Source organism: Mytilus californianus, unplaced genomic scaffold, assembly GCF_021869535.1.
Source record: "Mytilus californianus isolate M0D057914Y unplaced genomic scaffold, xbMytCali1.0.p SCAF_1, whole genome shotgun sequence".
NCBI lineage: Eukaryota > Metazoa > Mollusca > Bivalvia > Mytilida > Mytilidae > Mytilus > Mytilus californianus.
In genome coordinates this window covers 72,407,428-72,435,132 of record NW_026262581.1, presented here as the reverse complement: position 1 = coordinate 72,435,132, position 27,705 = coordinate 72,407,428, and the positions used below count along the sequence as shown (strand labels likewise).

Genomic DNA, 27,705 nt, shown 5'->3' with positions numbered 1-27,705 from the left:
ATAAAAAAAACTAGTTACATTTACAGGAATTGTGTTGAAATGATTAGAGCTGTCCATTTTCTCCTTGGCTTCACCTTTGTACGTTTCGGTAATAAGGTTTATCGACATGTTGTTGGTAATCCTATGGACACTAACTTAACCCCTTTAATGGGTGAGTTGTTTTGTATTGTTATGAATTACTGTTAATGAACACAACCAGTCAGGGTTCGCCTAAATTCCATTTTATAGAAAAACACTTAACGTTTTACCTCGATAATTTTCTTTTGACGTGTTAATCAATAATTGTAAGTTCACTGAGAAAATTTACCAAACGGAATTGACTCTAAATAAATCTAATACATACAACTATTTATGTCCTTCTTTAGATTTTTAATATTTAATTTTCACACGGAATACTATATATGATTTCACGACAAAAATACGATTTTTTGTTTCATATTCTTATTTTTATTTTTGGACAGTGATATTCCTTTGGCGTCCTCTTATGGGGTGTATATTTCCAAACTCGTACGCCACGCCCGTAACTGTAGTGATAACAATAAACGTAATCTATAAATACCATAAACTTGTAAATCATTTAGCCAGAAATTTTGTTACCACATTTTACTTAAAACCTTTATTACATTATTTCATGGATACATAGATTTCATTTAGAAGTTTGAATGTACCTGTAGCGACCTTATTACAAACGGGATTTTGAAGATGCTGTTTATTAAAGCCCATCAATATAGATACGATTCATGTAAATTGGTCCTTTGAAAAGATTGTAGTAAGCTCTTTAAATATTGTCTTCATCGGTACTAACATTGGTTTTTTTCTTCATCAAATGAAATGTAAATGAATATGTATGGCTATAAAGTTATGAACATTTTTGTCTACATCCTGCGGATCCTGTCGATATGTTCTGACATTGAACAAGGTAATATCTTTTCCTAAGACTGTTTAGGACGTCTTAACATTAAATACATTAGTTGTGTACTGATAGACATTTTAGTCTAAAAAAACATGATAAATGTACTCGAATTTATTTCTGATTATTAAGTTGGAAATGAATTTGAATCAGCTTTCAGCAACTACGAGTACTTTGTTTTATGTCTTTTTGTTAGTTTTTTTTTAGTATCGATCTGATGGGTCAATCCTTTTTCCAACCGATTTTTATAGTTTGTTCTGATGAAGTGATGTTATACTATTGTTCCAGGTAACGGGAGGGTTGAGCGCTCATAATCATGTTTAACTCAACCGCGTTCAGGATGTCTCTGTTCCAAGTCAGGAGTATAAAATTCAGAAGTTGCCCTTGGTAGCTATAGGTCATATTTACTTTTTGCCATGTCGTTGGTATTTATAGCTCGCTATAATGTATGAATTGTGCTTATTTTTGAAGGCCATGCGATGGCCTTCTATATTTGATTACATCTACGTCATTTGGTCTGTTTGATAGACGTCTCATTGGTAATCACACCACAATACCTTTTTCATATTATTTTCTTTTCTGTACATATATATTTACCTTTGACATTGCACACATGATGGTGATAATAATAATTATTTGTCTTTTTTTTAATTTATGATGTTGCTTAAACAAAGTTTTGGTTAAAACAGTGGAAAAGTATTAACAAAAATACCGAAATCCTAAGTAAATAAAAAAAGGGTTAAGTCCATAAGACCTGACAAAATCAAACATTACACTATATCAACCAAAATAACAAATGAAACCAGCGGTCATATTCGTGGCCGTTATAAGTTTGTGAGATGGCCTAATATTTTTAGATAAGATATCATATCAGTATTGATTTACTTGTGCCATTCTCGATTTAATTTAATTACAACTCTGGTTAATCAAGAAAAAAAGACAGTTTGTTTTTAATCTTTCATTTCAGGACAGTCACTGCATTTTTTTCTTTCTTATTATTTGTAAATTATTTTAGTACAGGTCTAGATTTTAAAGTTAACACACTTAGACTGACCAGTTTTAAATTCTTTCATAGTTCCCTAACTTTAATATTTGAAAAATCATTTCTTTAAAGTCACCCTGTAAATTTATTTGTAATAGCACAAGATTTGATACGGAACAAATGTATACCTCTAGGCACCATATGAAATAATTTTTGGTTTCATATAATTGGACCTAATTTCATTCTTTTAAAGTGTTCGGGACACATCTTTAAAAATAGCACTTTTAGACTCAAAGCTCATTTTTTATCCCTTAATTTTATCTGATAATATAAACTAAACATATTTCAAGTACCATTTTTTATTATGAACAATGGTGTGTCACATGACACTGACTTAACAGAATATTAGTTACATGTCACATTTGAGGTGAATGCCCCGAAAGGGTATATAGCTATATATATAATACATGTCATTTATGGGATGGTCTGCATTTCAATCATTTATATAAAAATAATTATCCAAAGTTTATAGTTTTTATGTTATTCATCAATAACACTAACCACATATAGTTAGTACGATAGTGATTACAAGGAAATGCGTCACGCTAACATGAATATCACTTTTTTTTTGTAAGCAGTTTATTTGAACGAAAGGCGTAACCTTTCCAAAGGGTGAAACTATTATCCATTCATTTATATATATTAGTTTTTCCCTTTTTTTTTCATTTAAAATATAAATATTGTCTCTTTATGTTGAGTATCTTCTAAAAACAAGATATGTGCAACAAATAATCTCGCAATTATAAATCTAAATTGCGTTTTTACTTTTTTTATTCGATCGTCAATGATGAGTCTGTTGTGTAGACGAAACGCGCGCCTGGCGTACAAAATTATAAGCCTGGTATCTATGATGAGTTTATTCGCTCCATAATTGCAATTTGATCACTCCAACGATAAGGGTTAGCAATTGTAAAGCGCAAACGTTATATTTACAAATCTATAACTAAGGAGGGGGTTTTCTGCAATTTTACTTTATGTGAATGAAAACATGATACATTTTGTAAATGAAGGGTATCCAAAAACATTTACATCTTTGTTTAATTCAAGATATCAGACCGACTTTACTATATCTAACCCAAAAACACAGTTATTTCGTAGTGCATTTCTTTCAGACAATAAATGCAAATTTCAAATATCGCACCTGCGCGTTCCCAGTTAATAAATTTTACAGTGTGGTGTACTACTTTTGGGACAAATAATATTAAAATTATAGAAACCTTCATCAGCTCTATTTCTAAATATAGACAGTTTTATGTTCGGGGTCCCGCATTCTGTTTGACTGCTACAGAGATACTTATTTTTGAACTGGCCAAAATCACTACTTTACTTTATTTTACACCTGTTATTTGAGGCATAAAACAAGAAGAAATGAATTTGGAAGATGTATGAAAAAGATAGCAAGTAATACACTGACCACAGCAGGGGCTATAGTTAAAGGTTAATGTAAAATCTCCTGATTCATATGAATGCCTCACAAGAACAAAAGAACAAATCGACAAGACCAGCACGGTTGGTTCATGTAGGAATGTCGATTGTCTGTTGAAAAAAAAACATTATCTCCAAACATCACAAGTATGCTGTCAATCATCAAATAATCAAGCATATCGATGATGTCAGTTTCAAGGAACACCTTGTTTGTATCCGAGTTTCTTTTTAACAAAGTATAATTTGTTCCTTCAAAAACCAAGACATGTATTTTTGGAAACGCTAAACAGATATTTTCTTCTGAAAAAGTATAACTTAAACACGGTGTTCTACAGGGCTGTCCTATTGATTATAACTTATATTGTCGATGCAGCACAACCACTAGAAGTATTTATTGTTTTCTATAGAATTATGATTGCTTTTTACTGTGTACAAAACTGCCAACAATATTTAGTAATTGTTAGTCTGTTATAAAATGCACACCTAATAATTGAGAAAACAAACACTTGACAATTATTCACCAAAAGAGCGTCTGTACCCTTCTTTAACGTGTTACATTATAATGTTATCCGTGTTCAGTATATATAAAACAAAGCTGCAACTATAGAACGGAGTTCCTGACAATTTTATTACAAAGCTTGGTATGTTGTTGGAAGTTGACAGTTTTGAGGTTCAGTAACAATTAAACGTTAACGGAACAAATATGGTATGAAAATAAACAAAATACTTGAAAATCATTGTTTGTTCTATTCAATACTGTCCATGTGATCTGTTGTCTGAAAAATACCCGTGTTTATCTATTTTGACAGCGAATCAAGATTAATACTCTGTCTAGACGGTTTTTTTTTTGCAAATGCTTTTGCATTAACACTTATATCCAAAAAATTATGTGATACACAATATTGATACACTTTTGCTTTTATGATTTTTTTTGCTGTACAATTTTGCATCGATTGACAATGTAAACCAACATGAATTTATAATTGATAACATCGAAATAACAATATCATACTTTAGTTCCAGGAAAATGTGGTTTGGTTAAGAATAAAATTGAGAATGGAAATGGGGAATATGTCAAAGAGACAACAACCCGACCAAAGAGCAGAAAACAGCCGAGGGCCACCAATGGGTCTTCAACACAGCGAGAAAATTCCGCACCCGGAGGCGGGCTTCAGCTGGCCCCTAAATAAAAATGTGTACTAGTTCAGTGAAAATAGACGTCATACTTAACTCCAAAACATATAAATGAACTAAAATTAAAAAAACACACACAAGACTAACAAAGGCCAGAATGTCTGTCTTATTTATTTTCTTCCAAAATCTTTCAAAATTTCATTTTATGCAACATTTGGCGATTATTTGATTCAGATATGAGTCAAGCTGCTGAAAGAACGTCACAATATACACACAAGCCTTGATACTGTAAAATTTAGTAAACTTTTAAGACTAAAATACTTTTTGATATTTTGCCAAGTGGAAATAAATTCAGAGATGAAATGGTTCAACCTATGTAAACATATTGCATGATTTCAGAAGACTGTATTCTGCCCTCTTGATGTATTTAGGTTATTTGTGGATGTCTCATTGACGTAAATTCCACGTCTCCATTTATTCGTATGCTCAGTTTATAAAATTGTGTTTTTTACACTGGATTTTTTATGTTCCGGTTATCTTGATACAAACAATAATTAATTTGAAACTCTACCTGAGAGTTTGGAAAAGTTATTTCAATTTGTGTATTGATACCGAATGACAACTAAAATGGTTATTGTGTAAGATCATTGGTGTTTGTACTTAAATGTCCTCTGGTTTTCTCTACTGTTTGAAAACTCACGATCATGTACAGGATCACGTTTCTGATCATTTGATTATAAATTCAACGAAACAAAGATAAAAAAGAGAAGATACTAAGTGGGTAATCATGTCTAGATTTGCCACCTTCACCCGAACGTCGAATCGGCAATATTACGTTAAGTTCATAGAATCGAAAAAAGAGAACATTGCAAAAAGCCAATCTGAAACCCATTATAAAGAAGTTGATAAAATTGAGATAAACAGGTAGGCATGCAATTATAACACCTTTGGGTAAATCAGTAAACCAAGATACAGAAGTGGTTCAGAAAAGGGAATATTAAGCATCATGCTTATTGAATCTGCATGAACTTTTCAATGACAGGGTGATGTTATCATATAATCTACTTTTAAATAACAGCTTTCAATAAATATCTAAAGAACCAAGAGAAAACGTTCTGAAGTCGTGCATGACTTTCTAGTGGAAAAATAAATAAAGTTAGTTATCTACCGTGCATGGAAATTTCAAGCGGGCTACAGTTGAGAGAGGCTCCATCCTGTTGGCTGACTAGGTGAAAATTCGTATCTCCTTTTTTCATTACATAGTGTGGAGATTGCAGAAAGATAAAGCATTTGCTGATCCCGGGGGAGGGTGTCCCGGTGTAAAGAACCTCACTTTTTTCGATTTTTTGAAAAATCTATTTATTTATTTTTAATCATGCGAACTTTTCATAGTATTCCGGGGGTCGGAACCACTCTTCCCCTTTTAAAATAGCTGGACCCGCGCCAGGGAAGATTCCTAGTGCTTGAGGTGTATGCTTTCATATTTTATAGTGACGGTGTATTTATTCTTAAGATAACTTTTCATTTGTCCTTTGGTCTGCAAGTTAACGAAAAATTGTCCATCCGAATTATTTTTCCTAGTCATACATTATGTCCAGTCAAACTTGTCTAAAAAATATCTTGATGTATACGTGGTTGTCGAAAGGTTTTATAGTGTCTTTATTATTCAATTTAATTGTCGTTCACATTATTTCAATCATTGTCAGATTTTTCTTCCAGTTTTTTTGCCACCTCGTTGATGTTAACCCGTTTCTATCGGTTATCCAATACACATATGTAGGATTACTGACTTCCTAGAACGAATTACCCTTAACATGTGATAGTGTCTGCTTCAACTTTTAGCTATGTATGAGCTTTTGATAACATGTTAAACGCTTTTTGCAGAAAGAACAGCAAAAAAAGGCGCTGTTATTTCGCTTTGGACTATGGTGACGGAGTTCTATGTATAAAACAGAATATTATGTTTTCAGATTTTGTTTGAAAATTAAATGTTTATTCTAGTTAGCACATGTAACAGAATCATTTATTGGTTGACGTTTTATTTTATAATTGATAACAATCAAAATAAAGTTTTAACTTATTCAAAAAATGAAACCACGAAATTTACATTAAACAATATTCAGTATAAGACCAAGTTATACATTCATCTAATTTTCATGAAAGATATATTCATGTATCACGTGTTTGATTTAAAATGCCGGTAAACATATGGTTACTTTCTAAAATGATTTCAATCTTTAACAAATTCCAAGGACGCAATCATAATTGGTTGGGCGTTAAACAATCTCAACAGAGACAACTGGCTTATAAGTTGGTACACCAGACGTGCGTTTCGTCTACTTAAGACTCGTCAGTGGGACTCGAATCAAGAGTTGGAAAGCCAAATTAAATTTAATTTGAAGAGCAGTAAAAACAAAACAATATGAAAGTTTGTGCCTAAAATGGCTTAGGCAATCTATATTAAAAGGGTAGAAAACTTTAGTGTTTCGAATAATTCAACATTTTATAAACTGTAAATTTGCTGAAAATAACATATCAATGACATTTCATGTCAGCACAGAAGTGGCATCGACACAGTGGTCGTAAAAACTCATCAAAGATACCAGAGTTGCTTAACCTTCCCGAGCAACTCCGTCAGTTTTTCTGCGGTGTTTAATGAGATTTGTGTTACACAATCTTTAGATTTCTGTGTACTGTTTTTAGTTTTATTTTCTCTTTGTGTTTTCATTTTTGGACATGGAGTTGCCTGTTTTCTCCAACGAAGGGTTTTTTGTTTCCCGTTGGCATCTTCATACTTTGTTCAAACACAGCATTATAAAGTGTTTAATCAATCTATGAACTATCAGTGTTTACTACTCTATGATAACCACCAAATTTATATTCTTTTGTATGAAAAAAATATGTTTTTTAAACCCAATCTTACATTAATGTATTCTGCAGTCTGTTGTATATGCATTCATTATAAAGTGAAATGGTTGTTTACAAGCATGAAGTGGTTTTTATTAATACATAAAATACTTAAATATGTATTTTTATTGTCATATCACATTCACAACTACAAGGGTAATAAAATAATAAATTAATTGCAATTTAAACAAAAATTGTTATTCAAATTGATACAAGAATGCAGGTATAAACAGTCTAAATTGTCTTATTTTACAATAACATGATGTTTAAATAATTCAAAGGGAGACAACTTTATATTTACAGGGCGACAACTGTATATTTACAGAGTGCAATTGAATATTCAAGAGACCACACGAGACGACTCTTTATCATGAGACAATATCATTGTGATGAATATATCAGAATATATTAGCACTAAAAGTTCATACAAGTTTATATATCCACAAAGTGCACCAATGAGAATGCAACATCACAAGAGACAGTTGTTAAATATTTTTTTTAACTTTTTTCTCACACATACAAGTTATACAAAGTAGGGCAAAAATAAGATTGAGTGTACTATTCTGTAACAGTATCACTATTATATCACATGTTTTACCTCGATAAACACATTTCTATACATTCCTATACCATAACATGCCTGCCTTTAAGATATAACCAACGCTATACAATCATAAGTGAACATGCGTACAAAGAAGCAAATGCAAACGCATATTATTCACTAGTTATACTGTTTGACTTTTCTCTGTAGTAAAGAGTTGGTCTTGATGATTTGAAGGGAAAAAATAAAGAGTCATATGAATCATTTACAAAACTTGTTGTTGTTCTTGTACTGTCTGATCTTTCGCTTCTTCCGCTGTAGCTACTCCTTCCACTTCCGGTACTAGGAATTGAACCTGACGCTGACAATGATCGTAATGCTTTCTCTTGTTCTGGAACCTTACAGCAACACAAAATTAGCCATTGGTCTCGAACACGTTTCTTTCGTAAGACAAATAGGATGAATATGAAAAATCCTTGTAATGAATTAAGGATAGTAAAGGCATACTGAAATGGAAGTCTAGCGTCGGATATCGCAAGATAACCAAGAAACCATGTCAGTCCTGAAAAGTAAATATTTTGATTTTAGAAATGTTGATATAAAATTATATGTCAGATTGCAATTATATGATGGAGAAAAAGAAAACAGATTTCAGTAAAGGTTAAATATATATTTTTTCTCTAGTATCTCGCTTAATTCAAATAAATATCAAGATCAATTATGATGGTTTTGTGTAACTAACCATAACTATGCAATGATATATGTTTTTGTCTTATGTTACCTCACGCAACTACACAAAAAAGATTCAAAAATGCATAGCGGAATATACGCTTCAATCAATTTGATAAGATAATAACAATATAAACACATACCGAGCAAAACAAAACTTGTTATAGCCGCCTGTAAGTTTGCCATTGCCATCTTTGATTTTGATTGGTTGGTCCGTAAACCAGTTGGTCTTCTACATATACTGATGACCGTTACCACGAATACTGTCAGGTTACATAATATAATTAACCCAACGGGAATGGCAAATGAGTAATAGAACGCTGTTAAAGACATCCAGCAACTAAAAAGAAACCCAACAAAAATGAATATGCATATTGTTCAAAATCTTTTAAAACTAAATACAGAAAAGTTTGACACACTATTACGTAGGTATTAACTTTTCATTTAACATGTACTATATCTAACATGTACTTTGGTGATGTTTCTGCAAACAACTGAACTCTGGCTTCTACGAGAAGAAAAACGTGAATTTGTTCTTTGAATAATAAAAGTTATTTAACAAACATACATACAGACGTACATACATATTTATTACGTTTACGTTTTGAATTTCACAAACCAATTTTAGAAATGCATTTTTGCACTTGTCAATTTATATTGTTCGCACGGTTGGATTTGAACTCAAGCTGCTGAGATATCAACCACAATATCACCAGCATTGTATCCGTCGGATACCTAGGCATTATAAACATGTAGCTGTAGTCACTCGGTTAATGCATTTTCTCGTCTGCTTATTCTATGGCTGTAACACAGTTCGTAATTTGTAGTGATTGAGCTGCAACATCTGCGCTCTCCTAGAGCGGGTGTATGATTAAACAAAAAAGATGACAAGTGCTTTTTAAAACATAGTCACATAATTTTATGTTGTTATTCATACATCTATTTTCTAGCAATTTCTCTGCGATATATATAAGTAATTTATACATTGAATTAATCCAAAGATAGTTAATCTGAATTTTAGCACTTGCAAAGATATATTGTTTCCTTAGACAATGTTAGAGTATTTTCGTTCAATCTGTTAAAGTCTTCTACGACAACCCTTCATGCACAATGTTTTGTTATTTTGCTTTATCAGTGTTCTATACTTAGACCATGATCATGAATATAAAATAGAACATGGACTCCCAAAACAGAATAATGGTATACATACTATCGACTGCCACCAGAGTATAGAGTGTAGTCTATACTTAATACAGCTACTACTGGAATTAAGGGTAGACCTGGAATGACAAAAATAAATCATTTGACCAAACTGAACTTATAGCAACTAATCCGTTCGTCCTAAAACATGACAAAGATATTAATCATAATAGCTTGATTTATGAAATAAAAAGTCACAAAAAGTAGATATATTAACAATCCAGTAGAACCTAGTTTTTACTATGCGATGTGTAAGTCTAGTGACCTTGACATTAAACTTACCCCATGCTACAAGGACTGTCTTTAGTCTATATCTAGTGACATAGGTGCCGAGAACTTTCACAAATGTAAGATACTGCAAAAATGCCTCCATCAACATCCACATAAAAGATGATAAGATAAAGTAATGCAACAAGACGGCAACTACAATACAACCATAGAAACTATGGGTCTGCCGAATACCAGTTAGAAATACAACCCAAGAACACAACATCGAAAGGGCCAAATTAAATAATGTCTGTTGTGCACGTCCTCGTCGTAACTTCCTGCAAGTAATAAATGAAATTATTTATATTAATATCATAAAAATGTTACATGTCCGTATTTTCAGTGCTAAGTAGAAGTATGAACTTTTAGAAAGGAAAATTGAGAAACTCGTTACTATCGCTAATGTTAAGATATCATTAAAGCTAATAACATGTACAAATCTCCTCCCAAATCAAAACATTTAAATTTTACATGCATGTTAACAATATATAAAGAATTAGATTTTTTGTGAATAGGACTGTTTGAGTTTACACCCCAGCTCCTAACTAGATTCATGTTTTGGCTTGGAACCCCCACAACAAAAATAGGAAAAGTTTAAATGAAAACCAAGATTGAGGATTACAGAACCTAGCTACTTTGCACGGTTGGGTCATTAATGATCTTCAAACTTGTACTTGTTTGGCTTTCTAACTATTTTGAGCTGAGCGTCACTGATGAGTCTTATGTAGACGAAACGCGCGTCTGGCGTATCAAATTATAAGCCTGGTACCTTTGATAACTATTTAGACTGATTCTGTTACCAAATAGTCATTTCTGATGATTACCTTTTTCTAACTTTAAAACGTTAAATTAGAACTACACTGTGCAAACTTCAAACATAACATTCTCATTTTCAGAAAGTGACTTGAAACGTCGTGTTGATTCTTCACTAACGAAAATTGATACTTGACCAAATAGTTGATCATTTGTCATTTTGCTATAGAATATGCTAAATCTTCATGGAGTGTTGTTAATCAAATTGTTTTCTAATTTAATAAAATTGACAAAATTAAGAGGATTTCGAAAACGGTGATTTTTTGAAAACTAAAAAAACTGAACATAAAGAAAAACAAATAGTTTGGTAAAACTGATGTCTTCATATTGACAAAACATCTTGCAAGGTGTCGAGTTTCTAGACAAAGGAAACATTGGTTTAAATGTCGGGTATACTTTGACAATATAAAACATATACTCTTGTCTTAACTAGACATACAATAGAATGATCAAACATTATTAACATACCTGAAAAAGGCGTATGAGATGATTGTAAGAGACAATCCTAAGATAGACAAACTTAAACCAATCAGTGAAATAATGCTGAGAGATATCTCATGATGTTCGGGTATAGGTTCTGCTTGACCATAAAAGTCCTGGAATGTAAAAACAAAAGTTAACACTAAAGTTTACTTAGCAGATGGTTATTTGTTTTTGATAAATATTAAATATTATTTCAACGTTGTTTTGTCTTGGAACGTAAAAATAAATAATGCATGTACCTGATAGTGTCCTGCTTTAAATAAATACTAAATAATCATTCCAGCTATTTTTGATGTCATTCAGTCAAAGGTAGATTTTGATAATTTTTATTACGGATCAAATTTGTTTTGAGTTATCTGAATATCTGACAATACATTTACATCGACCATAAACTTACAATAAGAACTGCGAAATTAGTCAAATGATTACACAGACAGACATCTCTCCCATTTACAGTTCCATTATAAACACATCCTTTGGCTGACCATCCTCCACGGTTATTATTTAATGTAAAATCCCAGTGGGCACACGTTTTTTCTTTCCCTTTAGCGTCCTGAAATACACAAATAATGATCAAACTCATTCTGTTATGCTATTTATAAACTGACATGCTGTATGGACACGCTATTACTGTATTTATATTGAATACTTATCGCGATAACTTAAAATTCATACAAAGCAACATTTTTCATGTTATATGACTTGTTTATTGAATTAAACAATTGGTAATTGGTATTAAATTAAAGTAAGTTTACTTGAACATATCGTACAGATTTCATTCGTAAGCTTCATGTGATATGTCTTTCAAGAAAATTCCATAGAACTGAATTAAATACGTATCTAAATTGTGCAACAATATACAAAAGAAGTAGACGGATGTCACTTGAAATATAATAAGTTTAAATATAATCAGACATACATTCGAGTGAAAACAGTGGTAACAGTATGAACTAAACCGGGGTAATAATACGTATTTAGAAACACAGGAATCATCAATAATATATAAGCCAGTACAACAAGCCTCACACACACTGACCCCTCGTGAAATAGTACAAACAAAGACAAACTACAACGATCAACATATGGTCCATCTTTAGCTGAGTATAAATATGAGTATAATTTACCCATCGTGCGATTGTAAATCCAATTCAGTACCAGGTAGAACCCTACAAGACAGTTGGTAATGTCAGATAGATAACATCGACCGTGTTGAGTTACCATGTCGCCATTCAGATAAGAAAAATTCTTGCGGTACTGCATGCCTTCCTCTAACCTTGCTACATACGTTTTCTGTATTAGGAGTTTAAGCTCATTAAGGGAAATCTACATTGAACCAACTGATGATTTTACACACCATTGGCTAGGGCAGAATGTATTTAACTACCTGCCGTATGGAAAGTTGACAAAAGGAATTTGATTAAGGCGACATTAGTTTACCGATGTTCAAATATTGTCAATCGATTACAAAGAGACAATGAAGGTTATCAACAAAAACTGAGGGAAATAGTCATGTTTTTTTTCGATTTTTCAGTTGTCTGTATCTATGATGAATCCTCATTTTAATGGAATGTAATTTTATATGATATGTGAATATTCAAGGAAAATGATTGTAAGTATTACACATCCTAAATATAAGTTAGAGGACATATTTGTTTTTCTTTTGGTCGTTCTGTTGGGTTCATTTTCTAATTATGTTTCATATCAGTACAAACATTTTTTAAGATTTGTTCATAGAATCAGGAATAGTTGCTATCTGTTGAAATCTTAATTCAATAAATTCATCAAAATGTCCAGTATTTTGGAATTAATACTTAGATATACATATGTATTTGTCTTTAAAATGTGACTCAAGAAAAACAGGATTGTCTCTAGTACATTCTTATAAAAGAAACACTGTTCAATAAGTTATAAAGTATGCTTCAGTCTAGAATAATAAATAATAAAATAATTTGTAAGTACTATATTGACCAAACAACAGATATTTAGATAACAGTCCAAACATCCATACACACGACAATGAGGCGAAAGTATACCAATTTATACCTAATTAAACCAAAGGGAGAACCAAACACATAGGTCAAAGAGAGACTGACAAAATCATGATAAACGAAAAATCGAAAACAGACTAAGAGACTAACAACATTTTGCAAAGCGCACTACGTAAAAAACTTAAGACCGAGCAACAAGAACCCCAATAATGCAATTACAAAAATCCATGTTTGTGTAGCAATAACATAAAAAATTGTAAATTAACCTTTCATACTAATTTGTTTTTAAGCATTACCTTGAGAGGTTTGAATATGGCTTTCACATGGTTCTTCAAATTTTCTATTTTCTTGCCACCAATACTAGCTGATATTACAAAGGTGTTCAAAGTTCCACTGTCATCAACAAACTGTGCCTCTCTGTTTTGTTCGAGGTTTTCTTGTGCTTCGGTCATTGTTTGGAACAAACGGCCATGTCTGTACACCATCATGTACAAACGAGATTCTGTTTCTAAAATTATTTCCATCAAAATATGTATTTATCTATCAGTTTTCTATATAAAATGCAATTACAATAATGCATTTCAAAATAAAATTTCTTACGTGGGGAATAAACATTAATAAACTGTTCACTTGTTATTAGTGCTTGATGCAAAGAAAGGATTATACGAATATAAAACTGTAACGTCACATCGAACCTTCTATGTCGAGATACAGACAGACAACCGTGTGATTGAAAGCAGTCAAAAACCTCATCAAAGATGCAAGGCTTATAATTGTGTACGCTGGACGCGCGTTTCGTCTACAAAAGGCTCATCATTGAGGCTCAATTCAAGTTTCGTTATTAAAATCATAAAATATAAAATCCTCACATTTGTTTTACGAATTCACACTTCATATGAAACGAATTTATTTCTATGCTGAATAAGTGATATTTCCGTAACTTTAAATTCAACTTTGACATACCTGTCATCACTTCCTCTACAAGTTCCGGTGGTAATTCAATAGCGGCATTTATGTCATCAAAGTAAACTTGAGATCTGTTATACAATGTTATGATATGACTTTCATCGAATTCTTTTTTCTTTTGATCTTCTTTAGCAGCTAAACCTATTATAGGAAGGCTCTGATACTTCAAATCCCACACTTCTAATGCAACATTTGGAGTAACTATTCTAAACTGTCCGTATACGTCAAGATTCATTTTTCCTGCCACTTTTTCCAGGCTTTTTATAATACTGAAAAATATAAAACACATTGCTTAGCTAATGAGTTTTTGCAGAGTATATCTCTTTTGTAAAACATTACGTGTAAGATGTTCAAATTACCAAGTATTCCATATGACAGGAAACGTCAACTTGGAATACACCAAAACTTTGCCTGCAGCGCTTTCCTAAAGATTAAAACTCATCAGAAATTTACGGAACTAAACGAAACGACAAATACCTAGTGACCACTTTTAACCAGAGATGCATGAAAATAAAGCAAAAAAGACAACCTGTCAAGAAGAAATTCTAGTCAGAATATTATAACTAAAGTATCATTATGTGTCCCATTGTCATACTATGTTACCACAGTAGAGGCGATTCGAATTTTAATTTTCTCATACCGAGTGATTAATATCTTTACTCAGATGAAAGTTTTAAGAACCCAAATGTAGTATCGAAGGAAACGAATCATCTATTGTAAAAAGAGTCCTTGTTTGATATATGCTTCTTTATTGGTATTTAGGATTTTTGCTTTTTTTCGAACAATTCATATTCTTTTTAATGTAAATTATCGGAACGTATTCAAACAACTTGAACAATTTAACACCTGAAAGATCTAAACTGTTTCTCGTGTTTTCTTTGTGCTTCAATGGACGTTTCATCCAATATCGTCTTATTCTTAAAATAGGTAATTCAAAAATCGTGTCTCAAATTTGAAGTCAATTTCTTAGCAATTTGAATATTAAAGGATTTATTTTACATACCTATTGGCCTTCGTCGATTTCTTAACCTCATCATCATCAATATCTAATAGTCTATCGACAGTCTTAACAATGTTTTCACTTGTCTGAAAAGATATGAATTGTTTATTTAAAGTTTACCTCTTTTCTAACCTGGAACCTTGGTGTGAGCAATATAAAATCTTATTCTTGTAATGTGAAAAACAAAATGGAAATCACAAACGGATTAATTATATCATTTTTATTTCTTAAATAAAGCAAATGAATACTGAAACGGAAATGAACTTTTTTGTTAAAGAATTATAAGAATATAAACAAATATTGGTATGATAGGTTATATATCATGATTTAAAAAAATATATAATAAAAAGAATATTTTACAGATCTTGTTTGCAAAAGAGTTTGTACAAAGTATCATATCGTATTCAATATAAAAAAGAAGACCACAATTAATGACTAGAATAAAAATCTAGATAATACAAATTTTACATGCAATATGCTACAATAAGCTGTTTTAAATACTTTAAAAAAAATCAAAAGAAACGCTTGTTCATTGATATATTAGTTGTATTGCGCTGTTTTACAAAATATATTGAATCACTATAAACTCTTTCAAACCATAAAGCTATCGGAGTTATCTCCCCTTATTTATCAAAGTTTTGAAAACATACAAAAATTATCATCTTAGGATTGAATAATCTAATTGACTTTACTAATATGAAGAAATCTCGAAATAAATTGAATCTCTGTATACCAGAACTGTCGGAGTTTAATTTCTGTAGTAAACTAAACAGATATATTGCACTAGTAAATGGGAGAATTTTCCCACATTTTAATAAGTTTAACGAAAGCAAAGCATAGATTTACCATTTGTGTTGCTTTCTTTACTCCTGCAGTTTTGTCCACTATTTCAGCTATGTAGTCGACATACTCTGCGGTGATTTCTTGGGCATTTTCTATTATCTCTGCCGTTTCTTCCATTACTGTTTCTGCATTGTCGTCTTCAACATCAACCTTTAGGAATTTAGAAATTATTAGAAATTAAATACTTTAATTTTACTGAAGAACATAAAATATAATAGTAAAATCTGCATCGGCACGATAAACAGTATATTGAGTAGACACAATGCATATATATTATTTCTTAGTTATGTAATTAACTATTTATTTTTGTTCCATATCATTATAACATTGCATGCTATGTTTATGAAAACGTTAATTGGAGTTGGTATTTCACGGAAACGGATTAATATAAGTTATGTACAGCTTGTTTCCGAATCCTATTATTATAGTGTATTTTTGTATGATGATATATTTGTAATGATGACGAATAAATATGTTTAAACTAAAATGCAAAATTCACTCCTGCTCATTCAAAATATATGAATTAATCTGGTCTGGATATTTCAACTAAAGCAAAAGTCACTTATAAGATCTCTTATATTTACTCTTGAACGTATTTTATGATATTAGTATCAGACCTCTGCTAGCTCTTTTAATCTTCTTTCTCTACTTATATGACCCATAACAGTGGCGTCGTCTTGTTCTTCTGAGGAAGAATCCGTGTTCTCACTATCATCATCTCCATTATTACATGTTTTAAAAACTCGAACGTCGGTCCAATGGGCCCCTGTTTCGAAATCACCGTCACATTTTGCCCTTCCTGCAACTTCTCCTTCTGCAAAGTGTAATAAATGAAAATGTATTGTCATTAGTATCGATAAATTCACATTTAATCAAAAAGATGAAAGGAACTTACTGTGTAATAAAATAATGCACATTATCAAATATGCTCCAACATAGAGTACCATTTTTAAACAAACACTGGTGTATGCCAAGGATTTTTCTTTTAACTAACGCATGAGTAATCAGGTCCTTAGGAGGTAGTGACATAATGATGTTTCTGCAGTAACTGGCAATACATCAAGTAATTAATGTCTTTTACTTTATACACCTTATTAGGATTATGTACATCGAATAAAATAATGAGCTGATTAATGATATATTTTTAAAAATATACTATATTTGTGTTAACTGGGTTTTTTTTTTTTTTTTACTTATATTTTTGATTGCCTGTTTGGTATATTTTCCGCTTTTTGTTTACCACCAACAACATGTGTAGATGTTAAATAATATATATATATAAATGTTTTAAACTTTTAAACGTAACATAGAACATAAATTTTAAACATTATATGTACAAATGTGTCTGTATCCGGTAAATGAACATTTCGCATGCTTTAGGGTTAACATTGTTTACAGATAAAAGATAAATAGTGTAACTTACCACATGTTTCTATACTTGTGACTTCTAATCCTGTTGCTGAGCTTGGAAAGGTCGCAACTAGTGAAGTTTCTTTGTCTTTTAGTTCGTCCATGGGACAAGCAACTAAATTTAAAATAAATAACAATAATACATTGTCCTAGTTACTGGAAATATTATAAAAAAGAATAACTGACTGAACTTGTTGAACTCATGTTTATTTTTTAAAATTTGAAATTTGTTTGAAAAGGTGTAATCTGAAAAAAATAATTTTATCACTCACCTGTGCTGTAGAACTTTAATGACCTGACTAGATGAATTGGTGTTTTTCCTGGAAGGGACAGCATAAATGAAGTGTTTTGTAAATTCTCCCTCAGCTCCCTCCTCATCAGTATGTTAATTGATCTTTCTGTTGCCATTGTATACGTTGTTGACATGGTAACATGTGTATAGAATTTCAGCCTTTGTGGCTTTCCACTATAAAAAATAAAACTTTTATTTTAAAGAGACAGAAGACTTTGAAAACGGACATATACACATATGGGAAAGTTATAAACATAGACGTGGATGTAAACAATTATAGTTCACTGTTCGGCCTTCAACAACGAGAAAATCCATACTAGGTAGTCAGGTATAAAAAGACCCGACATAAAAAATGTGAAACTATTCAAACGTAAAAAAACTAACGGTCTAATTTATGACAATTCAATTTAGGAAAAACAAATAAACCTGTTTATTCTTAATATACCAGTATTTGTACTGTACTACTTGTAGATATCTATATCTTCAGGTCGCTATCTCATTATCTTACCTCGTTTATTTCTTTTAAATCAATCATATTAAATATGATTTAGCCGTAAGTTAGGTGGTGCATTTGTTCGCTAATTAAGAACCTTTTAAATAACGCCATTCACCTACAATACAATACAACTCGACACAAATTTTGTCAAGACACAACTTTTCTTAGTCATGTCTTCTCAGCGGTGCTGTCAAATAAGTAGTTATCGCAGTGGATAATGTTTTACACTATCTATGGTTAAGTAAGGTTCATACTTTGGTTAGATATAATTTGAAATGTTTTGCCTATGGTTTCAATTTGACTGTTTGTAAATAAACGACAAAGTTTGAGGTTATCAATACGTAATAATCGGTACAGTTTTCAAAAACGATTGAAACAATCCAAACAAAGTTCATGTTTTTTCACGTTTTTCATACGGTTTCGGATAATTTAGTTAAATGAATTACATAAAATGGTTAATTCTGACTTTCTCTCTGGTTTGTATAACATTTTAATCGTCATCCTTACCTTTCAACAAAATCTGGATTGACTTTAATTATAACAACTTCAGGAACAATCAATTGAATATCTGACAAGATGCTGTCATGTATTATCTGCAGATCCTTCACCACATTAGTGATTGACAGAGACTTTTCGTTCATCATGTTGTAAAGGGTGCGTTCATACACTGATAGCGGATGAATATTCAGGAAACCAACAAACGACATAACATCTGTAAATAACAATACTGATATGAACAAAATTGTACAAGAAAACATTCAATATGTTAGTATGTTAGTGAATAAGTGCAACAAATAAAGATTTTTTTTTTGTTTGTGGTTAAAATGAACTAACATCAATAACCGCTGTATTACATATTGCCTATCGCTGTATAATCTTTTTATCGCGTTGTTTATGAAAGACACAATTATTCAAAATGTAAATTCATAGTTGTTTTTTTCTATAACATGAGGAAAATAAGAAATTGATGCATAATTTGCCGCAAGCAGAAACTTTTGAAAACCATTAATCTTTAATGACATAACTTTAAGAAGCCATAGATTTACTGCTATTTTCTGAATCTTTTAAAGTCACAAGTTGATATATGTAGCTGCGCAAAAGATGTTATCAAGCAAGTGTTGCATCTTATCGTCAGAAATGGACAATTCAGAGTATTAAACGACAAGAATCAATTTATCATTTAAAATCCTTATTTTATCTGATTGACATGTTCACCAGCGAGGACTTTTGAGGTTGAAAATTTCTCACGATACCTACCTGAGTATCTAATGAGTGTTGGTTTGGATTCCAGACGTTTAAATGGATTGCTTGTCCATACTTCACACCAATACCTGCCTTGTAGTATTTCCATTGTGTCATTTGTATTACGGAAATGTAGTGATCGTGAAAGGTCAGGTGTAAGGTACAAATCTGACGTCGAAGTGGCAGCTATAAAAAAAATTACTCCAAGGGATATATAAAATGTAACAGAATTATACCTAATGTAAATGTTCTATTGCACATCGTGTGCCTTGAAAGCAATCCCTTTATTATTTCACGTTTTTAGCGCATTTCAGTCCAGGTTCTCCTAATTATGCATACAAATGGTCACTGGAGGTTAGCAATTTGTTGAGCATAAATCCTTAATTCCAGTTTATCAAATAATTGCTTTACCAAGAATGATTGGAAGAGATTTAAACTATAGGTTCCAAGGGGTCTTAGTCGGCCATCTGGGGGAAAATACGCTATGGTTCTTTGTATTTATTCTATGTTACAAGCAGTTAATTTATGTTTGTGCTTTAAGAAGAGTTATCTAGTGATTAATAATGACTTGTTCCATGTAAACATATTACCACTAAGCCTTATGAAGATATTGTCCCAAGAGGTGTTGTTTCCAGAATACAAAACAAAACAAAACAAACGCACAATTATCGCAATAGGTAGAAATATGCGTGTTTGCCTTCATAACTGTATATAATCGATAAATAAAGATTACGGAATTTTATATAATTGAAATCTTAATGATGTTTAAGGTAATCGCTCTTTAAAACATGTTTTTTAGATTGTATTAATTGCAAACCTCTGTTTTATGCAGCTTAATTTTTTCACGGTAATAACAATATTTTCAAAATGACAGATCTAATGATAAATAGTTTAAAGTATATATATAATAAATATTTTTGATTTAATTAGGTTAATTCAAAACATGAATATTACATTGTATATAAACTAATGGTGATGCTGGATGAAGTCAATTAAAACACATGTTTCTAGCACGAATGTTTACCTAAATTGTAACTGATTGAACGCCTTTGTACATTTAAAGTAATAAACTGAAATATTTGTACAAAAATACAAATCGTTCAAAGGGTTTTAATGGTGTAAACTGTGTCATGTCATTGGACATGAAAAGGATAAATAGTACGAATTGAACTTTTATACTAGCATAGAATGTATGTAAACAGTATCTTACCTATTGTTGAGAGTGATGGGAATGTGATACTCTTTGATGTTTTTGTAATCTTTGGTTTAAGGGGGACACCATCCTTATACCACATAACAGGCAATTCAGGATGTTCATTATTAAGAGGACATTCCAATTTATTATCGGCGCTTTCCATTTTAAACTGTTTGACCTCTGGTTGAACATATTCAAAGTCGTGGTCAGTATTGTCACCTTCATTGAATGGTTCTAAAAGACAATATTCATATAAAAAGAAATATTTGTTTAAATCATTTCCAACAACTGTTTTGTAAAAATTCGTATCATAGCTTGATCTTTTAACAAAAATTAAATCTACTTTTTTTCTATAAATATATAATCAATTATCACGTTTATGCAAATATTGCATATCGATAATTTGCTGATCTCTTCATTATAATGTGTAAATAAACTAATAACAGAAAGTGCATTTATGATTGTGTTCCTTTTTAAAGTCTATTTCAATTTTGAATGTCCCTTTGGTATCCTTTGCCTCTCTTCTCTTCCTATATATACCATAGCGAAGAACAGACAACTTACTTATTTGTTGCTTTGGTCTTTCGCATACTGCTTCAGCTAACGTCAAACAGTTAACATTCTGCACTCCTATGTTATTTAACTGACGACACTGATTACTGTTAGACTCACTATGAATCCAAACGTTTATAATGTTATCTGAAATATATAATAAAGCATTACTAATTAGTTTCAGCGTTAAACAATATTTTTATTTCTATTTTATTGTTTCAATAATATAATTGTGGTTTTTTTCCCCTTTTTGTTTGTAAACACACATACATTGTGTCCAAACGGTACTATAAGAAACAAATTGTATGTCGAATAGCCAAAGTAATTGTTTGTCAAATGGCCAAAGTAAGTGGAAAACACATATTCATTAACATTACTTTATTTGATCTTTGTGACACTTTTTTATTTCGTTGTTCAAATCGTGTAGATAACTGGTTATTTTTGCTGTTCGTGTAGTCTCTTTTCACTTTTTTGGGGGCTCTTCGTGCATGAATTCGTCTTTTACTTTCTAGTTTTTCCAACAATGTTTCGGTTCTTACTGTTCGTGATGAAGGTTGATCCGGAAATATACATCGAACATATAACAATACGATTGGTTTTCATTCGATTTTTTTTTATTTCAATTGCTTTAAAGCTTTTTTGTCAAACAAATCAGCATTTACCATCTTTTTAAACTATTCATGTAAATAAAGAAAACAAATTAGCATGTTATCATCAAATAACAATAGACATACTTTGAATTTTAGAATTGTATCTTGCCAGTGCCACTGACGTTAATATAAATCTACGTAGAAAGCTGTTGTCAACTCTTGCAAGTTGTCCCCCTTCCTGAATACAAGTATCTCTGGCAAAGGTAAAAGTCATTGCTTCTGATATGTACCGGAAACACTTGTCAACAAAAACATTTCCGTACCAGCCAATTCCACACATGGATACTAAGAAATAAAACAGTATATGTGATAATATAAGTACATTACACAGGAAAATAAAGTATATTGCTGTGGTTTTATTTTGCTTGTATAATAATTACATGCATTTCATACTTTTGTCTCACATATTTTGATAGATGGTATACTGAGTTTTATGTCCTTATATATTTCTACTTCTTTTGATGTTCTCGGTGAATGAATGTTAGGGGAAGTGTTTATCTGTTCCTGTGTACAAACCTGAACAAGTCATCCTAGATCTTTTAGATTTTGTGCTGTTCTGTTACATCAAATATATAACTACATTATACATAAATGAACAGATTTTGAATTACAAAATAAATCAATAACTATCAAAAATTAGAAAACAAATATCATCAAAAAACATAAATTGTCAAAACAGCAACAAATGATAACATGCCTAATACTTTAAAAAATTTTAATTACCTGTTGTGTCCACTTTAATTGGCTGTGTGAAACACACAGATGGCTTTGGCTTGTCACAACCTCCAAGTCGCATGATCAGATTTTTTGTATCTTCTATGATTTTTGTGTCAGTTTCAGATCGTTTCGGTATATGTTCTACTATATCTTCTGGAGGGACAAACTCCTCGACATCTTCTTCCGGATCAAGATCACGAAATTCTCGCTGATGTATTGCGTCATCCTGTGCTGCAGCCTCACTAACAAGTATTTCATCACTTGAATCGTAACTATGGGTTATATTTTCAATTCCAAGTATCTCATCCGAAATGTTTTCATCTGTTTGAATGTCAACTTCCTTCGATAGCTCATCGCTGTCGCTGACGATTTCCTTTGCTGCGTTATCTTTTTCGTCTACATCTACGTCTAGATCGTCTCCTAGAATTTCATCTGTATCATTAAACTGCTCGTCGAACTTGTCATTTTGATTATCTATGATTTTACTTATGTCATCGTCATCAGATGTGTCCTGTAAGATATCTTTCATATCGTGTTTACTATTAAAACTTTCTATTTTAATATCATTTATTTCACTTAAGTCAAGATCATCTGACATATGTTCGTCAGAAGTATCATCGGTTTCTTTAAAGTCATGCTCGTCAGACAAATATTCGCCAGAAATATCATTGGTTTCATTCAGGTCAATTTCATCCGATAAATAACTGTCAGAAATATCATCGGTTTCATTTAAGTCATGTTTGTCAGACAAATACTCGCCAGAAATATCATTGCTTTCACTCAAGTCACGTTCATCCGACAAATATCCGTCAGAAATATCATCGGTTTCATTTAAGTAATGCTCGTCAGACAAATATTCGCCAGAAATATCATTGGTTTCACTCAAATCACGTTCATCCGACAAATATCCGTCAGAAATATCATCGGTTTCATTTAAGTAATGCTCGTCAGACAAATATTCGCCAGAAATATCATTAGTTTCACTCAAGTCAAGTTCATCCGATAGATATTCGTCAGAAGTTCCATTTTCATTTGATACAATTTCTTTAGAAAGCCTTTCTTCCTCGTTGCTATTTGTGTCATCTTCTGAGAAATTATCGATTGCTTCGTTGGTTTCGTCTGCTATATCGTTAGTTCTTTCACTTATATTGTCTCTCGCGTCTTCAATCTTTTTAATCACGTCTTCATAAAGTTCTGGTACGATTTCTATTGCTTTTGTACCTTCTGTCGATTTTTTTATTTCTCCATCGTTCGTTTCTGGAATTGCTTCAATTGAGTCGTGAATATTTTCAATCATGTCTTGTGTTTTCTCTATAATATCTTTGTTTTCATTATTGTCGATATCTAATACTTCTGAAACTTGTTCACCAATTTTTTCCGATGAAGTTGAATCAGAAACTTCTGACATAATTTGTTCCTCTATATCTCCTAAAGCATCTGGCAAATTAGTTGTTTCTGTTTCCATTACATCAGTAACTTCTGATGCAGTTTTACTGCTATTAGCTGGAGACACTACATCTGTCTCTACTACAACCTTATCACTGTCAGTTCTAGATGGCGTTTGTGTAATGGTATCGTCTTCATTACTATCATCTGATGGTAATGCCTGTTCTGTGTAAATGTAATCACTGTTTTCTCTTGTGATATCATCTGTTTTAGTAACTGTGATATCACCCTCTAGACTATCTGATTGCTTTGGTGATGTTTTAACACGGTGATCATCGTCAATGTTCAAACGTTTGCCATCAGAGACAGTTTTATCTTCTTTTTCCAATTTGTCGTCCGTCTTGTGAGTTTCTAGTCCCGCTTTATCTACTATGGATGTTTCGTCCGCTGTAACAGTTGTAAAACCTGAGTCTACCTGCTCATTAATACCAACCATATCTTCATCTGATGATATTGTTCCACTTGTTTCTGGTACTGATATTTTCTCATCAAGCACTGATTTTAAATCTGAAGGCCTAGAAGACTGAAGATTTGATTCAACAACAACAGGTTTAATCGATATATCTTCCAAACCAATGGATTTTTCGTTTACATTCAAAACCATATTATCAGAATCACCAAATGTTAAAACTTTTGTTTTGTCTTCCAAATCGGTATTTAAAGACTTAACAAGCGTTTCGTCTTGGATGTTTGATATGAGAGTTGTATCGCCCTCTGAGCTTATCATGTCATCCATCGGTATGATTATCTCATTTATTGTAGTATCACTGTCATCTGCAGACACACTGGTGTCCGATGTGCTTATGTCTTCATTTGATTTGTTCTCAATGATTGCAATACCTTCTGGTGTTGTCTTCACATCTTGAGAACTTTTACTATCTTCTTGAGAGATTGGAGTTAAAGTTAAAGATTCAGTGGAAAGTAAATCTTGTTTGTTAGTGCTTTCGTCTGCTTTTGGTTCTGCTGTTGGCAGTATCAATTGAACATCACTAATTGTCTTAGGTTTTGATGGTGTCGTTAAGTATGCTATACTTGCAGCCTCCCTGTCATTGATCATCATGTTTTGAACAACGCTACTACCAAAAACATTATCATCTGGCACTTCAGTTGGTTTTGTTTCACTCATTTTGTTCAGTATTTTAAGGATGTTTCCAACTTTTCCACCAAATTTTTCGTTTACTATCTTATCATAGAGATTTTTGTTTATATTAGTTCCCTTTTTGTTTGCTAATTGATCATCTGTTGTTTCTCGTTCCGGTGTCTGTATTATCAAACCTTCATTAGATACAGCCTTTTCACCTGTTTCAGTGACAGTACTACCTTTAGATACAGCTGTCCCGGTGGTAATACTAGCTTCAGTAGTACTCCTCATTGATTTAGTAATCTTATGGTGTGGGTTATTAGCCTGTTTAAGTTTTCTTTCTAACTTGGGTATGCTTTCATCAGTATAGTCCCTATTGGTGGCAATGTCATTCATACTCGGATGTGGTGCACTTGTGACATCCACACTATTTATATCATCCTGTGCAAGAACTTCGTCTATTTCTGCAATGGCCTTGTCAATTATTATGTTTGTTAGAATTGACTGTGGCGTTAAAGTTTTCTCGTTGGGATTATCTGTCTTAGTATTTACTTTTCTGTCTTGTTTTTGGTCCTCTTTAATGATGCCTAGATTTTCGTTTTGTGGTTGCAAAATATCGTCGTCTAGATTTTCTTTTGATGAAATTTTAATTCCCATATTTGCAATGCTTTGTTTTACTTCTTCTTGCTTTCCTTGGTCAACAGGTTGACTGTTTGTTTCATCAACCCCAATATAGTTTTGTTCAGTTTTAGATGCTAGATCACTTTCCTTTTCATCTTTACCGATATTTTTTTCTATTGTATCTATTAATATACTAGTGTCATGTATTCCCTCATTACCAATACTTAGATTTGGAATTATATCTCGAGGTGTCGACGGTATGTTGGGTTTAACGATGGTCAGTGGTGGATTCAAGACAGGATTAAAATTCGTGTCGTCAGTTTTTAAATTGGAGTCTTTCAATTCCTTTTTATCTTCGTCTATTGCTTTGTTGATAACTTTCAGATTGGTATTACTTGATGGTTGTGCTTCTTTGTCTGGTAAATGAGTCGAAGGTATAACTGGTAACGGTTGATTCTGTAATTGGTTTATATTTACTCTACTAGATGTATCTTGTTTTGATATAGCTAAAGGCATACCAAAACCAAAATCTATCATACCGAGGTTATTCTTATTATCGTTTTCAATGTCTATCTTGTGTTTGTCATCACTTAATATTTTTTCAAATGCATCACTAATTGATGTTTGCTTCTTTTCTGTTCCAGTGTTGGCTTCTGACAATCCAATAAGTGGATTTTTAATATCTGTATCAGCACTTTTCTGAATGGTATCAAAAATAGTTTCCATGGTTGGTCTGATTGCAGAATTAAGATTAGAGACAAATTGCAAATTATCAGAAGTAGTCATTATTTTTTCTTGGAGTTTATCAAATTTTAGTTTTGAATCATCATCCTCGCTAGGCTTTGGTTTGTTGAATAGATCTCCTATCTTTTGAAGGCTTTCCATATTCATAATCCCAGTTCGATCTATTTCTTCTGGAGGTGCAATAGTTGTTGCTGTGTTTTCCATAAGATTTTTGGCTTGATTCATCATCTTTATGTTGTCTGAATTCTTATTAGTGTTATCTTGCTGTATTTGAGTTGAACCGCTGCGTAACATATTCAACAAACTTAAAAATCTTTGGTTATTGACAGGTCTGACATTGCTTGGTGATATAGAAGGATCTTTGAACTTCTGATTTATTCTAATTCTTTGTGAATTTTGATACCTCTTATTTTGTATTTGTCGTTGATTTAATATCGGATTGTTGTGACGATCTGAAAATCCTCGTTGTCTGTTGTTGGCAAAATTGATAATTCTACGTGCGTTGTTTAACGTTCTTAGTCTATCTACAATGTTCAGCTGAGCAAAGTCTTTTTGAAAATTTTTATCGATATTTTCTTTAGAACTTGGTGTTGGTGTTTGGGATGGGAAAAAATTAGGAAACAGGTTGCGATTCGTTTTCTCTTCTGGTGCTCGCTTTTCTCGCGTCTCTCCAATAGAACGCCTTTTACGTTTAGTTTCTATTATGTGGGAGTTATTTTGGATGTCAATTTCGCCACAAAGTTGATTTCCATTGTGTTCTAAGTTTTGATCGAATTTCCATGGAGATTTCTCAAACCTTAAATGAATAAGAATGTGCATTTTTTTTATAATTAGTGAGATACAGTTCCAGTTGTTCCAAAGTTGTTGTATTCGTTAAATTAAAACAGTAGATGGCGAATGAGAAATATTTTTTGTCAAATAAACAATGTATCAAAAAAGATAACTTAAAACATTATTTGTCAGCTCTTCCAAAATATTATAAACAAATGACACAGATTGTAAAAGCCCACA

The 27,705-nt window shown here is 31.9% G+C and overlaps 1 protein-coding gene across 1 annotated transcript in view; it reads right to left on the bottom strand.

Moving 5' to 3' along the window:
• Positions 1-6,990: 6,990 nt before the first annotated feature.
• The window catches only part of LOC127723664 (uncharacterized), a 39,175-nt gene continuing 18,460 nt past the window's right edge, over positions 6,991-27,705 (bottom strand). The window contains exons 5-23 of the mRNA XM_052230405.1: positions 22,809-27,490; positions 22,170-22,370; positions 21,448-21,582; positions 20,899-21,117; positions 19,704-19,874; positions 18,954-19,158; positions 17,931-18,124; positions 17,672-17,773; positions 16,866-17,062; positions 16,252-16,398; positions 15,409-15,491; positions 14,403-14,674; positions 13,736-13,947; positions 11,849-12,004; positions 11,437-11,564; positions 10,171-10,433; positions 9,899-9,968; positions 8,832-9,028; positions 6,991-8,521 (exon numbers count right to left, since the gene is read on the bottom strand). Coding sequence (XP_052086365.1) covers positions 8,133-8,521; positions 8,832-9,028; positions 9,899-9,968; positions 10,171-10,433; positions 11,437-11,564; positions 11,849-12,004; positions 13,736-13,947; positions 14,403-14,674; positions 15,409-15,491; positions 16,252-16,398; positions 16,866-17,062; positions 17,672-17,773; positions 17,931-18,124; positions 18,954-19,158; positions 19,704-19,874; positions 20,899-21,117; positions 21,448-21,582; positions 22,170-22,370; positions 22,809-27,490 — 8,023 coding nt within the window. The 3' untranslated portion in view covers positions 6,991-8,132. The remainder of the gene's footprint in view (positions 8,522-8,831; positions 9,029-9,898; positions 9,969-10,170; positions 10,434-11,436; positions 11,565-11,848; positions 12,005-13,735; positions 13,948-14,402; positions 14,675-15,408; positions 15,492-16,251; positions 16,399-16,865; positions 17,063-17,671; positions 17,774-17,930; positions 18,125-18,953; positions 19,159-19,703; positions 19,875-20,898; positions 21,118-21,447; positions 21,583-22,169; positions 22,371-22,808; positions 27,491-27,705) is intronic.